The sequence below is a fragment of the Caloenas nicobarica genome, chromosome Z, assembly GCF_036013445.1.
Source record: "Caloenas nicobarica isolate bCalNic1 chromosome Z, bCalNic1.hap1, whole genome shotgun sequence".
In the NCBI taxonomy this organism is placed as follows: domain Eukaryota; kingdom Metazoa; phylum Chordata; class Aves; order Columbiformes; family Columbidae; genus Caloenas; species Caloenas nicobarica.
In genome coordinates, this window is record NC_088284.1 from 28,850,477 (window position 1) to 28,868,710 (window position 18,234).

At 38.6% G+C, this 18,234-nt stretch overlaps 1 protein-coding gene across 3 annotated transcripts in view; it reads left to right on the forward strand.

Moving 5' to 3' along the window:
* The window catches only part of KIF2A (kinesin family member 2A), a 57,151-nt gene that overhangs the window by 35,239 nt on the left and 3,678 nt on the right, over positions 1 to 18,234 (forward strand). For 2 of the 3 annotated variants that reach the window (XM_065655485.1, XM_065655486.1), the window contains exons 9-18: positions 422 to 584; positions 3,929 to 4,019; positions 4,168 to 4,231; positions 4,655 to 4,746; positions 4,988 to 5,130; positions 5,873 to 6,077; positions 10,388 to 10,498; positions 13,112 to 13,179; positions 15,576 to 15,726; positions 16,165 to 16,266. In XM_065655485.1, coding sequence (XP_065511557.1) covers positions 422 to 584; positions 3,929 to 4,019; positions 4,168 to 4,231; positions 4,655 to 4,746; positions 4,988 to 5,130; positions 5,873 to 6,077; positions 10,388 to 10,498; positions 13,112 to 13,179; positions 15,576 to 15,726; positions 16,165 to 16,266 — 1,190 coding nt within the window. Of the gene's footprint in view, positions 1 to 421; positions 585 to 3,928; positions 4,020 to 4,167; positions 4,232 to 4,654; positions 4,747 to 4,987; positions 5,131 to 5,872; positions 6,078 to 10,387; positions 10,499 to 13,111; positions 13,180 to 14,677; positions 14,792 to 15,575; positions 15,727 to 16,164; positions 16,267 to 18,234 lie in introns of all 3 variants that reach the window. The other variant, XM_065655487.1, reaches the window with a different exon arrangement.

The window sequence follows — 18,234 nt, forward strand, 5'->3', positions numbered from 1 at the left end:
TTAACAGTCCAAGCAGTATGTGGCTTTTGGTGTCCAGTTTCTCCAGTAGAGAAGTTAATTATAAAAACTCAAAGAATATGGCAGTAATCTGTAAAATAGTATAGAAGCCCTGAGGAAAAAGAACTCAAATCCATGGAAAGTGTTTTTAGAGAATACGTAAGAAGCTACAGTGATAGTTTTTTCGAATCAGCTTTGTACAACCTCTCTTTAATTTCTAGCAGTTGGTAGGATGACTAGACTTCCAAAATTAAATCTTTTCCATAGCAGATTACTATCTAGGCATTGGAAGCCCAAATCCATTGCAGTGTTGTTACTTGGAGGAGCTGTGTTATCTGAGATGTTGCAAGACTGTAAACAATGAAAAAAATGTAGAAAATAATTATGTGTTGCTAGTTAAATATATATTTCACTTATTTTATAGAAACTTTAATGAAAGACCTTGATGTAATAACAATTCCTAGTAAAGATGTTGTGATGGTACATGAACCAAAACAAAAGGTGGATTTAACAAGGTACCTAGAAAACCAAACTTTTCGTTTTGATTATGCCTTTGATGACACGGCTCCTAATGAAATGGTTTACAGGTATGTGTATATGCCTTTTTTTTTTTTGGTGAATCTTTTTTCTCATGTATCTCCCATGTCAATAACTGTGGGCTTACCTTGGTCATGGACTTTACTCCTATTCTCTGTGTTATCAGATAATGTATATTGCTACTCCATTATTCTGTTTACTTTTGTTTTAACTCTTTATCCTGAATTCTTCACCTGCAATGTCGTCTCCACCTCCGTTGGCCTCAGTCCTGCTGCAGGTTCTTCTCCAAGCCCTGCTGGTTTCCAGGCTCTGGCGTGTATTGCGTGCCTCCTCCGCTGCTGAGTATTTGAACAACTTCATGAGCTCTCCCTTTGCCTCAGGGTTATTATCTTATTAATTAGTGTGTGTGCAGCACCTGAGGCACCTCAGGCCTTTGGTCTTCAGGAAACTTGGAAGAAAAGGGCAGCCCAGCCCCAAAGAGCAGTTTACGTGTATGACAAGCGAGAGGGGTTATGTTGCTGCATTGCTGACACCTGAGTGGCTTGGCTGCTGGAAGCAATCTGGCTGATGTAACATGGAGCTGCATGGAGCTAAGTTATCTTCTCAAAATGCCGAATCTTTCTAATTTAAAAAAGAAAAAAAAAAAACCAACCAAACAAAATACCAAACCAAACCACACACACACAGAAACCCCAGTAACAAAGACACACATCCACATTCAGCCCCAAGATATTTTGATCTTCATTTTCTCCTTTATTCTTCTGTCTCCTTTGTAAAGCTAGCACAGAATAATGCATACAGTGCTTCTAAAAACATGTTTGGAAGTAGCTGTTTACCTTGTACAAGTCACTAAATGGAGTAGGTACAGTAGCAGGCAATGTTAGACACCACATCAGGTCATAATCTTGGTACACAGTCTAAATAGTGAAGCTTTTTTGCAGGGCATATTGGTATTAGAGAGGAATTTGATTAAGATAATTTTCCTTATGCTTGGAAAGTGCCTCCCATAGCCTTAGGGAATAGTGACAGAGAAATACCTGAATTCTTGTTTTTAATCCAAGAACTAGGAAGCAGAAGTTAGCACTATGTCCTGATGGATGTTAGATGTTAATGTCCTGTTGATGGATAACAGAAAGTTCATAATACAAGAATTATAAAAAGGCCTTGAAAATTAGAACTGCTGTCTTATGCTTGATATAATTAGGAGGAGAAAGATGGTAAAAGGAAAATTGGCATAGTCTGTTAGTTTACACTAACAAAAGGGTTCTGAACAGCAAAGCTGTGCCTGTGGAGGTGTCTGTCTCTAATGGTTGTTTACTGGTAGCATCTTTACTTCCTTGAGACTGAAGAGCTATGGGAGAGCGATCTAGCTGGTGATGTATGCCTCTTGCAATAGTTCTTCTCCCACTTAACAGTTCTTCTAATCTCCCTCCTTCCTGCTATTTGCATTTGTGAGCAGTGTTTAAATGCGAGGGGTATTTTTGGCATACAGTGTTGAGTTTTTGTACTGAGTTTTTCCCAGGCAATTTTTATTAGTTACGTAACGCATTAATGGTAATACAGGAAAATATTGAAAGATGATTATATTTGTACTGAAACAGTAAATCTCTAGTCTGTGTGGCAGTACAGACTTTCTCCTTCTCCCTCATGGCACGATAATGATGATTATTATTTGAAGGTCTATCTGCTTCACGGCCTCCTGTAAAACAGAACTAAAAACAACACAGGTATCAGCATCTGCTCTCACCGGAACTCCAGGGTCACAGTGGGGCAAAAAATAGAGTGGCAAGTTCCTCCAGTTTTCTCCAGTTTACTAAAATGACTCACTGTATTTCTATATTGAAAACTGGTCTTCAGTTTGAGGGAGAAAAGTACTACTTTGTAAAGTAGTAAAGAAAAGTACTATTATTGTTGTTGTTGTTGTTATTATTATTATTATTATTAAGCTATATTTTAAGTATATTTGAATTCCTGAGCTGCAACACTGAGTTGTAAGTTTTCATTGGTGTTAAAAAACATACACTAGTTTGAATGGGTATGCCTTTTGAGTTTTAAAGCAGAACCAGGTTTTACATTTCTGAAAGATCGAGTTTGCAAATAAGGTTCTTGTAAAAGTGAAGTTAGACTGTTTTTGCATGGTGCCATTTGGAGGTTTATAATGCTTTATGAAAACTTTTCTAGATATGTTTGTATTTTGCCTTACTTCAAATATAATTAAGTTTCTTTTTTATAAATCAGCAAAATGAATCTTTTTGAAGTCAGTTAAAAAGAGATAATGAAGTGTATTTGTTAGGTTGATAGGCTTTGTGAAATTTCGTATTTTATATATAAAAGGCACACACATCAAAATATGGGTATATCCTCTTGAGGACAAAGGAAGTATATGTTTAGAAGAAGCAAAATAGAAACAGTAAGGCTGATCAGGAATCACTGGTACATTTTTGATGAAAATTCATTATTCAGTTAATCTTAGGTTTTTCCATAACCCTTGGTTGCGGAATGGCTTAGTCTTGCCCATATTATTTTTGTAAGTGATCTTGCGTTTGTTCCAAAGTGGCATGAAATAAAGTTCTAACACCTCTGTGTTTCTGTGAACAATTGTTCCTGTTTCTGTCACTTAAAGGTACTTTATGTGTGAACACCTGGAAAAAATTCAGAAACAGAGACTTGCAGAGAGACTCTTACCTCCCTTGGTAACCCTCCATTAGTTTACCCTTTGCTTTTGGAGTTTATCATGAAATAATGGTGATAAGCAGCTGAAGTAGGAACAATAACTCGTCTGTTTTCTAGAGTAAAAATTAAGTCTCTAAAGCAGAAAAGCTATACTTTGGGTAATATTTTTTTGACACATCAAATAATACTTCAGAGAAAAATAGATTTTTCAGTTCTGAAAGGCTTGGGTATCTTCTATTTTCTTGAGCCTTTTCTCAGTGTATGTATGTTCGCAAAATATTAAGATGTGCAGTGTTGTTTTGGCCACTCATCTTCTAAATTGAAAGCTGATTTGAGGTGGAAAAAACAAAGCAAAACAAAACCCCAAAAAAACTAAAAAAAAAACCAAAACCTGTAGCAGAATTTTAATATTGGCAAGACAAAACAGTTGTGTTGCATTATTAAAACAAGAATTTTTTTTTACCTAGAGTTTAAAGAAGGATAATACTGTTGTGAAATAAATGCGAGAGACCTTGTAGCTTCTGTTTGTTCGTTTGGGTTATTTTAATGCCTTAGAGCTGATAGTCTCTTTAGGTCAGGAATTAATGAGATGGTGTCCTTTGACCTCTTGAATCACAGGACCAGTTTTGTCACTTCTGGCCTTAACATTTATAGCATCCTTGTGGTAGTAGCATCTTAAAGTAATTCAGTTTCTTAAGTACTGTTGTTTTTTGCATTTAAGGTTTACAGCTCGACCATTAGTGGAGACCATATTTGAAAGGGGGATGGCCACTTGTTTTGCATATGGGCAAACAGGCAGTGGAAAAACCCATGTAAGTATTTGTTGTACATGTCAGCAATACACTTTTTTATCTATGATACACTTAAATAAGGTCTAATAAGTAACAAATATGGAAGCTATAGTTCTGTGATTTTCTTATACCGTATTTTTGATTTTTTTTTTTTTTTTTTTTAATTTAGACTATGGGTGGTGACTTTTTAGGAAAGAACCAAGATTGTTCTAACGGAATATATGCACTTGCAGGTGAGACTTCATTCGTCTGTTGGCTTTTTGCAGATTAGTTGAGATCAATAAGTTTTTTGCTCTCTGTTGTACAAACATAAGGGTCTACATATTTTGCATTACAGTAGAGCTTTGGTAACATCAAAAGTAGTTCCTAGAGGTGTAGTCTTTACACAGTAAAATGAAGGTATATGTAGATTACTTCAAAAAAGTGTAATAAATGCAACAGATGATTAACTAAGTTTATAATTTTGGGGTCTTCTGCATCTTCCAATGTAATGTCACAGTTTAAACTCCAGTGTTTTAGACTTGGTTAGCTGGCCCAATCTGTTATACTTGGAAAACATGAGAGACGCTGTAAAATAGACTGTTATACTTTAATGAGTCTGCACTAAATGAAAATAAAGAACAAATTTTCTTTTTATTCTGGAAATGTATTCACAGCTCGAGATGTCTTTTTAATGCTAAAGAAACCAAACTATAAGAAGTTAGAACTTCAAGTATATGCAACATTTTTTGAGATCTACAGTGGTAAGGTAAGCACCAGATCTTTCTCTGAAGAAGGGGGCATTTCTCTTTCACAAAAAAGATTCTGAGCTTGTCACATAAAAGGTATTTTTCCTCTTTGTTCTAAAAGCTGTATTTAGCATGATTCTTTATCTTTCCCTTCCAATCATGTTTTTCCAAGGAATGCTTTGCATATTTTGATATGGGATCCTAAAACAAAAATGTCTTTTAAAGGTCCTCTTTAACTGTGCTGTTTCCCCCCCCTCTAAGGTTTTTGACTTGTTGAACAGGAAGACAAAATTAAGAGTGTTAGAAGATGGTAAACAGCAAGTCCAGGTGGTGGGATTACAGGAACGGGAAGTCAAATGTGTTGAAGATGTTCTTAAGCTTATCGAAATAGGCAACAGCTGCAGGTATCTCCCATAGCTTACACCAGTTTTTCGTTGTACGTTAAAGAATCAGAAGATTTTCTTGGAGTCTCTTCATCGTGATGGCTTTTTAATATGCAGTGGGTTTTTTGATGATGTTGGCTGCAAGTGAGGACTCTGACTACCGTTTAAATAAAGATATTTAGAGTTTCTCTATCTCCTAGAGAGAAATAACTGATTTTTCTAAAGGATGTGAACTGCATGCATTATGTAAGCAGCTTACTGACTTAAATTCAAATCATTTTTAATCTGGAATACCGCCAGATTCTTCAGCTCTAAAAGGCCTTGATATGTAGTGACAGAGGTTAAGCATATATATATATTTTTATTATTTTTTTTTAAGAACCCAGCTTCATTGTTTTTAAAATTAGCCTTGTGCATAGACTGCTGCCTGAGCAGATAAAAATGCCATCAGCATTTTACATGTAAGCTCTCTGATAATCTGAATCTTTGAAGATCTGTTTATTCTTGTTTTTAAAAGGGAGGTTAAATTTTACTAATATTCCGTTTCTGTTTAAAGAGATGAAAAAAGGTATAATTGTACTATGTGCATCCAGTTATTAGGGTTGTAAATCTAGTATCCACAAGAACGTTAGACATGCTGTCAACACATGTAAGAAAACACAGGACTCTGCCCTGAGAAAACTAACGTTCTGAAGTTAGTGTGTTTAGCATGTATGGTCCTTCGCCTCTTCACGTGTCCTTCCCTTCTCTCCATTTATTTAAGGACATCTGGCCAGACATCTGCAAATGCACACTCATCTCGCAGCCATGCAGTGTTTCAGATTATTCTCAGACGGAAAGGGAAATTGCATGGTAAATTTTCTCTGATTGATTTGGCTGGCAATGAAAGAGGAGCAGATACTTCCAGTGCCGATAGGCAGACTCGACTGGAAGGTGCAGAAATTAACAAGAGCCTTTTAGCACTCAAGGTAACTGAAATGTTTCCATTGCCTTTGAGTAGGTGGAAGCCTTCTACATGTAAAAGCAAAGACTATTAAAATGAGTGGTTTTGCAAGCTTTGCTTGTCTACATTGTCTACTGATGTGACAGGTAAAATAATGTAATGATGTTTCCTCTAAATGCCTGTAGGAGCACTTGGTAGTTGCCAAGTAGAAACATTGCATAAATGTTGTACTATCAACTTGCATGTAGATTAAAAAAAAAATCTGTCCTCTAAAATGGGAGGACAGATGACTGACTTTGGTACTTAAGGTCTGAAATACTAGATGTAAATATTCTTACTGATCTCTGTATTCATTTCTTTTTTTATTTATAAAAATGGAATTACTTTACAACATATTTATCTGCTGCTGTTAATTAATTCACTGAAGAAACACAACAGCAATGTATATAGGAAGAGCTAACAAGTAGACTAAAATAACCCTTGAAAGTTGGAATCCATTTTTGACTACTCTTTTTTTATAGGAAATGGTCTGGTATAGTGACTTGACAGATTTTCATACATTAATTCAGGACACATCAAGAGAGCTAAGAAATATTTAAATATTCATATGCCTTTTTTGTTTGTGTGTTTTATAGTGCTTAAAAGAGGCTCAGTCTAAATAGGGAAAGTATTTTTTTGGTCTGATCTGGGGAAACAGTAGTTTTAAATGTCTCAGAACTTATCTCTGTTATTGTTTAGTTTTGCTTGGGTTTACTGCTCTCAGCACCAGCACTGCAGTTTTACATAAAGAACCCGAACCCCAAAATCACTGTGCTTACTTGTTTATCTCCAGTATAAATGTGGGAGAAGACTTGTATCTGACTCTAAGCATATCTCACAAAACACCACAAAATCGTAACCTGTGATGTGTTGTTACAAAACTGTATGGCGTGTTGAAAAACTGGAAGCAGCAGTTCCGAAACTGTGGCTATTTTGATCTAGCATCGAAGGAAATCATGCAAGCAACATTGTGTTGACGTTATCACTTGCTTCCAGATGTATAATAATTGAATAAAGTTGTGGGGGGAAGGGGATGTTTGTTTGTTTGTTTGTTTTGGTGTTGGTTGATTGGTTGGGGTTTAGTTTTGTTTTGTTTTTTTTTTCAGTTTACTTGTTGATTTTGTACTGGCTAGCACCTTCAGTGCAGTAGCCATACAACATACTTAGTTCATTTTCATACAGCTTGTCTTTTTAATTATAGTGAAAGGTTCTGCTGCTGCCATACTAGTGGTTGTGACCTAAATTATATGGGAAGGGGAAATAAAAATAAGTAGAGGTCTTGCAGAGGTCTAAACAGCGGTACAAGAAGTTATATGTTTCTCAATTGTATGTTAGCTTTCCATTTTCCATATATACCCCAAAACATGACACAGCTTTTTCCATTTGTATTCAAGGCCCTTGAAGTTACTGTCAAGTTCAAATTAAATTAGTATGTTCTGAGGAGTGGTCTTTGGTGCTTATCCAAGACTTACTATTTGCATGTGGATATCAGTCCTGTCTTAAATTGTTCAGATTTTTGGTACAGGAAGATACTTCTGTAAACTGCCTGTCCTCCAATTTTTAGCAATTTAATGTACTATTAGGTTGGTGCAAAAGGAATTGCAGTTTTTGCATTGTTGATATTTGCCATTTGATATTGGATACATTCTTAAATAAATGTGGTTATGTTATACATAATTTTAATGCGCTTTTTTTTTTTTTTTTGCTACTGACTTATTACTTGTTGTTTATATTTATTTTACACTATGGAAATGATTTAAGACAAAAAGCAAATTCGAGCACTTTTCTTATTCGAGTTGAAAATGGGTTGCAAAACAGCGGAGACAACTCACAACATCAACAACGTAGCAGCCCAGGAGCTGCTAACAAATGGACGGTGCAGGGCTGGGTCAAGAGGTTTCACAAAGGAGACGAGAGCGTTGAAGACAAGGAGCGTAGTGGTGGCCGTGGGAAGTTGACAATGACCAAGTGAGAGCAATCATCACACCTGATCTTCTTACAACTGCACAAGAAGTTGCCAAAGAACTCAACATCGACCATTCTGTGGTCATTCGGCATCTGAAGCAAATTGGAAGGGTGAAAAAGCTGGATAAGTGACTGCCTCATGAGCTGACTGAATATAAAAAAAAAAATCATCGTTTTGAAGTATCACCTTCTCTTATTCTATGCAGCAACAACAACGAACCATTTCAACTGGTGGTGACCAGTTCAGTGATTGAACTGAGAAGAACCTCCAAAGCACTTCCCAAAGCCAAACTTACACCAAAAAAAGGTCATGGTCACTGTTTGCTGGTCAACTGCTAGTCTGATCCACTACAGCTTTCTGAATCGTGGCGAAACCATTCCATCTGAGAAGAATGCTCAGCAAATCGATGAGTTGCACTGAAAACTGCAACTCCTGCAGCCAACGTGGGTCAACAGAATGGGCCCAATTCTTCTCCACAACAATGCCCAACTGCACGTTGCACAGCCAGCTCTTCCGAAGTTGAACAAATTGGGCTATGAAGTTTTGCCTCATCTGTCATATTCCCCTTACCTCTCGCCAACTGACTACCACTTCTTCAAGCCTCTCAACCACTTTTTGCAGGGAAAACGCTTCCATACCCAGCAGGATGCAGAAAATGCTTTCCAAGAGTTCACCGAATCCCAAAGCATGGATTTTTATGCTGCAGGAATAAACAAACTTATTTCTTGTTGGCAAAAATGTGTTGATTGTAATGGTTCCTATTTTGATTAATAAAGATGTGTTTGAGCCTAGTTATAATGATTTAAAATTCATGGTCCAAAACCACAGTTACTTTTGCACCAACCTGATTTTTGTTCCCTGGTTTTCTGAGCTGTGATGAAAAGTGGAAGTAGTTAAAAACTCCATTAATTTAGAAGCTGGCAGTGTCCTACAATCATTTTACTAATAAGGAGATAATACAATTCTAATTTTTCAGGAGTAAGCAAAATAAAAATCATTATAGTAAATTAAAATATCTTAATTAAACTTGTTGGTTGCCATATCAATAACTCAACATGCACTTTTTTTGCTGGTTTTGATTTGTAATGTGATTTGTTGAAAATTTGTTACCCCTCTTCCTGTCTAATCTGCTTTTCTCCTTATTTAAGTATAATGTAATGTACAAATTCAGAAGATTCAAGGAATTCACTGCCTTGCTCACCTTTAAATATTGAGTCCTTTTTAGCATTTGCAAGTGAAATTCACATTCAGCAAGCTTCAGTCTTTCTGTTTGTCTGAGCCATGTCCATTCTATAAAATTCAGCTGATGAGAGTTTTTAAGAATCGCTTTAGTTAAAGCCAGCTGGCCCCAGTGTTGGTTCTGTTCTGTATCATTGCAGTTTTATTCTGAGCCCATTTTTAGCTCTGTTTTATGCTTTTTCACAGTTGCAGTGCTTTCTTAGGTTATCATCCCACAGTTTCTAGCCTGGATTTTGGAATACACTGTTTCTAGGAAATTTTAAAAGGCCACAAGGATATAGCTGCAGCTGGAGGATTAGCTGAGCTACTGCAGAACTATCCATGTGGCACAAAAGCCCTGCTAAGAGCAAAGTTCTGATTTGAAAATCTTTTAAGTGTGGTTGTTTGAAGAAGTCCTGTGTGTACGTGTGTTAAAACTGTACCAAGGAAGCCATGCATCTGAACAAATGGCAGAAACTGTAATTAATGATCAAAATATGACAACGATGACAACAACATAGAAATATAAATGTAAACTTTCTTTGCATATAAGAAGTAATTTATTATCTGATGCTAGAGCTCCGAGTGAGAGCAGAAGTGATGTTTAGATTAGTGCCATCGTGGTTTGCACTATTATATTTAGTTGCTGCTCTAACTTCTATAGTAATTTCAGAATATTTACATCTGTACAGTATTTCTCACTGAAACTCTCCAACCAATTGCAAGTATTAGTTTAGCCTCACACCCTTGTGAGTGAAAGAAGAGACCTTATCCCTTTTTTTTTGTTGTTGTTAGTCTGGACATTTAAGTTCAAGACTGATTTTCTGTTTTGCTTTGGTGGTGTTGTTGGTTACAATACTTATAAACATTTTGGATGAAATTCAGAAAGTTTTTGGGCTCCCAAGTCCTTTCAGATTCCTACCTCTACACTGAAATTAAGGAGAGGTAAAAGCCCAAATTCCTCGAACCCAAACTCTAATGGTAAATTTTAATGCTATTTTAAGGGACAGCAGCTTATCTAAAGCATGTATTTTCTGATTTTGAATTGCACTTGTATTATATTTATTCAACCCATGTTAAACAAAAATTCACAAACTTGTTTGTTCTTTCAGGAGTGCATTAGAGCCTTAGGCCGAAATAAACCTCATACACCCTTCAGAGCAAGTAAACTTACTCAGGTGCTAAGAGATTCATTCATAGGAGAAAACTCCCGTACCTGTATGGTAAGTTGGTTTGGTTAACTGTTTGTTCTATCCATTACAAAAAGAAAAGGTGCTGCGAATCCAGGCTTTTATGTTTAAAATTGGTCACTTGCTCCTGGCAATGTGTTTGACTTAAGTTTTCCACTAGCTGACACTGTATGTGAACTGAGACTTTCAGCAGAGACATTTCAAATAAATTGCTCCCTTCTCACTTTTTATTTGCCTTTCTTATTGCTTGTTCTAGTTTTCTAGCCAGGCGTCTAGCTAGGAACACTTCTAACTTGAGAAGTAAGTTTGTTTATATTTAATAATGCCTGAATTATATGAGAGTATTGTTTGTTGACTCAGAATTTTGGAAAAGGTGGGTGTAGATGTGAAGTACAGTGGTGAGTTACTATCTTGAAATGACAAAGACAAATTTAAAGTTTGTATCAAAGGCATCAGAATATGCTCTAGGTGTTGAGAGGGGAAGTAGTTGGATAGATGGGATGAATAGCTGTGTATTGTGTAAATGTGCATCTGCTTCAGTCTAAAAAACAGAATTATTCTGTCAGATGGCAGAAAGGACAGAGAAGAACACTGATGGTCCAGCTGTTTTTATTTGTGCATCCTTAACGTTTCTCCTGATGGAAATGCAAACTCTCTGCATTGGACACCAATTGCTAGGCTTGTTTGTGTTTGTTACTTTTCATAGGCTCCCTAGAGTTAATTAGTCTAGATGACAGAGAAGTCTGCTGACCATAACATTAAAACCATGGTGTTAGAGCAGCCTAGTCTTCCCTTTAGCTGTTAGGTATGGTTCTAATTTAAAAATGGTGGCAAAATAGCATTTTTATTAATCTTTTTTTCTCCTTCAGTTTTCTTGTGAAAAGACAGGATTGCTTTATTTCCCACCGAGACATACCTGATCTAGTTGAAGATGTCCCTACTTACTGCAGTGGGGTTTGACTAGATGTCCTTTAAAGGTCTCTTCCAACCGGAACTGTTCTATGATTCTGTAACTTCATAAATGCTCTGCAGGATCAGAAAGCTAGATTTTGCATCTCTTGCTACTATATCCACACTGCTGAAGGTTTGGAAAGTTAGCCTGTTGGAAATTACTGAGTTAGCTAAAGAACAGCCTGCAAAGATAGATATATATAGAGAGAGTTATATATAGATAGATAGATATTTATAAATAACCTGGTAATTGTTTCCCAGATATATTAGGCTCACTTTCTATTGAGTAGCATATTTCCCATTTTGAGGAGTCTTTATTTTTTCAGCTAGAGTTTTGCATTTACATGTTATGTTGCCAAGACAGTGAGATGGGGGAAATTGACTGAATTTCTATGAATTCTTGATGTTCCAGGTGTGGTTAAAAAAACCAAATTGTAGCTTTGACTTGACATCTGTCTCCTCAAGTGTCATGGATAAGCGATTTAGAGTTCTGCTTGCTGTAATGTTTAGATCACCCAGAGAAGAGTGTGACTTAAGAGAGTTTGGTGGCAGGTTCTCTGTCATTTGCTGCACGCAGGAAATATGCCAAGCCAAATGCTGCTGACCTTCCCTCCAGAGGCCTGGCGTCCAGTCACACTGGAGTCCGGATCCTAGAACTCCCAAAGCAAACTCTCAGGCATCAGAGTTCATAGAAATAAATGATTTAATGGAGTAGAATAGCGGGAGGGCTGGCTCGAGCTGGGTGCCCGTGCAGAGGTCCCAGCCAAGCAGAGAAATCCCTGTATTTTTATGTCTTTACAGACCATTCAGCCCAGTAGCAATATTTGAGTCTAGGATCTTCTTGCTGCTTCTTGTTCTGTTTCACTGATCTTAGATGGGCCTTTGTTTTGTTTAACTAGATATTATTTATAGTCCATAGCCTTGAAGGTGCTGTTTTGTCTGAATGAATCCTTCTCTTCGCAGCAAAGTGCAGAACAGGCCCTATTCCACAGATGTCTTTAATGACTTCTTGTTAGCCTTGAAGTTGTCATTTTCTCCTCAACTACGTTCTCCTCAGCAAAGTGCGAACTAGACTTTATGTCACAGATGTTCAGTGTAGTCTGTAGCTGCTTTTGGTAAATATGGGCAGAATTTTACAGCACAGAGCTCACTAAGTAACATGAAGCAGAGAACATGTTAAAAAAAAAAAAGCCACACAACCGTATAATTCTACGTGATTCATAGTATTCAGCATGAACTGACTTAAACTAAATGACTGACGCAAAACTTAAACTGAGCTCATGCACTGATCTGTAATAAAAGCCATTGCCATACAGCCAGCTTATTCAGCAGGGAGAGCTCAGAGTAGGCTGACCCGGGCTGTCGTATTTATAGAATAAAGTGGTTGGCTCATAGTGAAATTGCACACAGTGGGAAAGGTCTGCAAGAGACTCCCTGCGCCCACAACGTTCGGTTGCTGTTCTGCTTCCTTGGGGCTTTCCTGACAGGAGCTCTTGGCCCGGCTGTGGCTCAGGCCTTCACCTCCTCCGGAGCCTGGACCAAACTGCTGCTGGTTTGGCTGGGGGGGTGCTGAAGGCATCTGCCACATAAAATGTCATTAGATAAGGACAAATGTATGTAGTAGACAGTTTTGGTAGAAGATCTCAAATGAAACCGTACAAAGTGATTCATTAACACATGGCTTATTTTCTCCAGATCGCTACGATTTCTCCAGGGATGGCATCATGTGAAAACACTCTAAATACGTTGAGATACGCAAATAGGTATGGAAAACGTTATTGCTTATAGCTATACTGTCTGCTGATCACTAACATTTAGAATAGTGTTTTTCCATGATGTATAGTTATTTTAGTTATTTGAATAATTTTCTCGTATGTGCATTTCTGAATAAGATTAAAACCAAATTACTAATCCAGGCTTACATTTAATTTGTCACTCTTTATGACCATTACAGTGGAGACAGTAGAAACTGCTTTTAAGCCATTATCCAGATATGGATAAAGTGGCTTGCAAGGAATGTCGGGGGTGCCACTATTAGTTTTGCCCCAGCTCTGGAGGCACCATCTCTTGCATGAGGGCTGTCTGTATTCGGGATGATTCCTGAGGTGTTAGCTGAAATACCTTTCTGTGATGTGGTGGTTTTTTTTTTTTCATCCCCCCGGTGGAACCGCATGCAGTTGCCAGTCTGTTTCATAGATATAGACGAAATTTTATACTTCCTGACTTCAGGCAAGTTTCTGAGACCCCTAAGTAAAGAGTCAGTTAATCCAGCAGTGACTTTATAAACTGTGTAGAGAGATCATCGCCTCTGAGACCTGTACCGCTTGCTGCAAGTGTTCATCTCTTCAGTGAGTGTGAAAGGTGCCTTCCCCTGCTCAGTTCTTTGTTTAATGTCTGTGGAGATGGGGTGGTCAGGCCCTGCGTGTCCCCGCAGTCACACCTGTGACCCAGACACCCTGCTTGGCTGGGCACCCCGGCCCGTCACTCATGGGGCCCCCTGGGCTGCCAGGGAAGCTGGGTGCCTGCTCCTCTTGGTGTCCAGATGTCTCTTTGTCTGGGTTAGGGGAGCCAGTAGCACATCTGCCTGGCTTGGACCAGCCTGTGCGACTTCCTGGTGAGGAGGAGACATGTGCTCCCCTGCTTACAGTAGCATCATGCAGGACCTTGCGCAGTCATCATGGCGTGTTGGATCTTTTGCCCCATACAGAATACACATCGAAACTGTTTCTTGCCCTTGCTGTTAAATTTGTGTGTTGTTACGGAGTAAATGCCTGTCACTGTAAAGTTGCCTCATGTGTTTTGTGTAGTATTTTGATTTTTTTCTAGCACTACATCATTTTCATAGTACAATTATTTTTTAGATGCTGGACACCAGTGTGTGTGCAGTGTAACAGAGGGGATGGAATAGAATGTAAAGTTTTGTAGCTGTAGTAGTTTGATATTTTCCAAGGAGCCATTTCGTGGGATATTGAATGTAGAACAGATTTTGTTAACTGCATGAACTGAAATCTGTAATTACTCTTCTGAAAACACCGCTATTACAGTCTGCTGCAAATTAGCCGTACTGGTTTTATTCAGGTTTGTTAGTGATCTGTAGTTCTGTTTGTAGAATGTTTAAACATGTTGGCACACTTATGTTTTAATATAACAATAGTTTTGTCGTTAAACTATTAAAGAAGTATGCTAAACAAAGTGTTGTCATTTTAACTGTGTTTGTAAGAACATTTTCTTTTAATTTGCTGCTGTATTTTGCTGCTGCAGAGTAAAGGAGTTTGGAATTAGTCCTTCGGACATTCCCTTCTCACAGGGTAGTGGCAGTCGCTCTGATCTCTCTCCTTCCTATGAGTATGACGACTTTTCTCCTTCAGTCACCAGGTCTACTTCATTCTATACATGGAATCTTTATTTTTAAGTTTTCTTTTTGGCAATGTAATTTTATGGACCAACCTTTCATTAGTTTCCTTGCCTTGAGTCACACATACTTTGTCTTTATTTTGTTTGGCAGGTGATGGTTCTGCATGATCTGCAATCATCTTCCCAGTATTTTGTTCACCCTCCTTAAACATCCACACTCTATATCCAGGCTTGCTATAATAGTTTCCTTCATACATTTTTTTTAAAAAATGGTGATGTCACCTTTGTACATTTAGTGGAACAAATCTGACAAGTCTGTGTTTAGGGTGATTTGAATATCTCTAATTAAAAAATAAAACTATTTTCATACACGTCTATTTAAAAAACTTTTCATCCCTCTGATGATGAATGAAGAATAGTTTCCATTGTAGTAAATAAGTGCTACTTGAAAAAAATGTTTTTCTCTTTAAAGAGATGGAAGACTAAGTTCTAAAACTTAACAGACTTGAAGATTTTTGCACTCTTAGCTGTTAATGAGCAGTAAGATTCCAATCAGAGAATGCTTTTGGCCAGAAGATGGGGTTTAATGCACCCGCAAGTAGTTGAAATTTGATGGTCCATGCTTTTTAGGAGTTGGAGAAACATCTTTTTGTCAGTGAAAGCACATTGAATTTGTGAAGCTGACATCATCATCTTCCTTAATAAATGAATTAATTGCGCATAAGCCCATAGAGCTTTATTTTTGGTTGTGACTCTTTTGCACAGGAAGTTACTGATTTCCAAATGAAACCTTCTGTGCTCGCAGGGTGAAGGAGCTGACGGTGGATCCCAGTACAGCAGGAGATGCCCGTCCCATTATACACCACGCTCCCAGTCAGATTGACGACCTGGAGACACAGTGGGGCGTGGGTAGCTCTCCTCAGAGAGATGATCTCAAACTGCTCTGTGAACAAAACGTGAGTGGTTTACAGTATTAGGTGGAAAGAGCTGATGGTAAAGACAGTGGCAGAACAAATCCAGGTTAATGTGTATTTATAGTCAGTTAGCAAGACCATTAAGTAAACAGAGTATGCTTCTTCACCTTGTCACTTCATAGTATTCTGTTAATTGCCATACCAACCCTCTCCCCCAAAAAAACAAAACAAACCGAACATACCTATACCCACAAAAAAAACCCCAAACAAAACATAAACTAAATTTAACTCTTTGAACATTTCTTCATATATTGCTCTCATTTCTGGAGATTTTATTGTTAAAAGCATTAAATTCTGGTTATCACAGGTTCTGCCTTCTGCATATTTCTTTTTGTGTTCTGTGATGGGATGGATCACATTCATTATGTATCCTATAACCACAGTTCTTTCCAGACTAACAAGCTTAAATATTGTTTTTAGGAAGAAGAAGTTTCTCCACAGTTGTTTACTTTCCATGAAGCTGTGTCACAAATGGTAGAAATGGAAGAGCAGGTTCTAGAAGACCACAGAGCTGTCTTCCAGGTAAGAGATGGAGTTGTACTTCGTTTTACCCTAATCCAGGAATTTGGTTTTTCGCAAAATCACAGAATGATTGGGGTTGGAAGGGACCTCTGGAGATCATCTAGTCCAACCCATCTGCTAAAGCAGGTTCACCCAGAGCAGATCGCAGAGGAATGAGTCCTGGTGGGTTTTGAATGTATCCAGAGAAGGAGACTCCACAGCCTCTCTGCACAGCCTGTTCCAGTGCTCTGGCACCCTCAAAGTAAAGAAGTTTCTCCTCGTATCTCATATTCAGACGGAACCTTCTGTGCTTCAGTCTGTGCCCATTGCCCCTCATCCTATTGTTGGGCACCACTGAAAAGAGTTTGGTCCATGCTCTTGACACCCACCCTTGAGATATTTATAACCATAAATAAGGTCCCCTCTCAGCCTTCTCTTCTCCAGGCTGAACAGACCCAGCTCTCTCAGTCTCTCCTAATAAGAAAGATGCTCCAGACCCCTCATCATCTTTCTAGCCCTTTGCTGGACTCCCTCCAGTAATTCCTTGTCTTTCTTAAACTGGGGACCCCAGAACTGGACACAGTACTCCAGATGTGGCCTCACCAGAGCAGAGTAGAGGGGGAGGACAACCTCTCTCGACCTGCTGCCCTCACTCTTCTTAATACACCCCAGGCTACCGTTGGTCTTCTTGGCCAAGGGCACATTGTTGACTCATGGACAACCTGCTGTCAAGCAGAACTCCCAAGCCCTTCTCTGCAGTGCTGATTTCCAGCAGGTCACCCCCAGCCTGTACTGGTGCCTGGGGTTATTCCTCCCCAGGTGCAGGACCCTACACTTGCCCTTGTTGAAATCCATCAGGTTCTTCTCTCCCCTGTCCTCCAGCCTGTCTGGATATTTTGCCATGAAAGTGCGTAGTCTTGAAGTTGTGGGATATCATGTGGTCATTCCACTGCTGTCAGAGATTTCTAAATTGTTTTATTTTACTAAGAGAACAGCAGAGCACTAAACCCGTAGGGAATACACACATTTCCTCAGTTTAGGTGTCTGACTTAGTGGAACATTGAGGTGTGTTTGTGATTCAGTAGGATGCTAAATATCGCATTTTGTAACAGATGTAGGGATTTTGTTGTTATGAAACATTAGCCCTGAAGTAAAACATGCAGAAGTGTGGAAGTCACCTGCCATATGGTGTAGCTGTGTCCTACTGCTTGTGACTTCTGGAGAGACGAGCTGTGTTAGTTTAAGATGTCACTGCCTCTGTGTGTCCATCTGCCCTTCTGCTGGAGATCAGCTCCTCCCAGCAGCCGCTGGAAGGAAACGTGTCCGAACCTCAGCTCCCTTCGCTCACAGCGTGGTTTGTTAGTTTATGCGTGGATGTGGGTGAACTGGACCAGTACAAAATCTACCAGCTGCACCAGCCAGAACTTGTCTTCTGTCAGCTTTCTTCTGGAAGCTGCTGATGCAAAACATCCATTCCTAACAAAAATGTTTAGAATAGGTCAATGGAGTAAATCGTGCTATGGAGGTGTTGCTCTTCCTTAGTGTCTTGGATGTATGATTTTACTAGATGAGGTGAATCCTATCCCAATATGAGCTCATCTGTCCTGAAAGCCAGAAAGCATACATGGGGTTTGGACTGAGTTTTCAGTATTACTTGGGCTACTGAGCACAGAGGGAAAGACTTAATTGTAGTATTTTAGGCCCAGCATGTCAGCTGCTTTCATTTTCTTAAATCACGGTGTTTCCATTGGGTTCAGTTCTCCTGATCATAGCTTTGCATGGTTCTGTAAGCTTTAAGCTCCTGGTTGCACGCTTCTTTGCTGCAAGACTTTTTTTTTCCCCTCTTTTTTTGTAATATTCAGAGTACAAAGATGCCTAAGAGCTGACTTAGCCAACCTTTGAAGTACTCTCATCTATCTGGGAAGATAGCTCATGCATCGGTGGGCTTCTGTCAAAACTGGATTTAGTTATGGACAGAACTATCTGGGC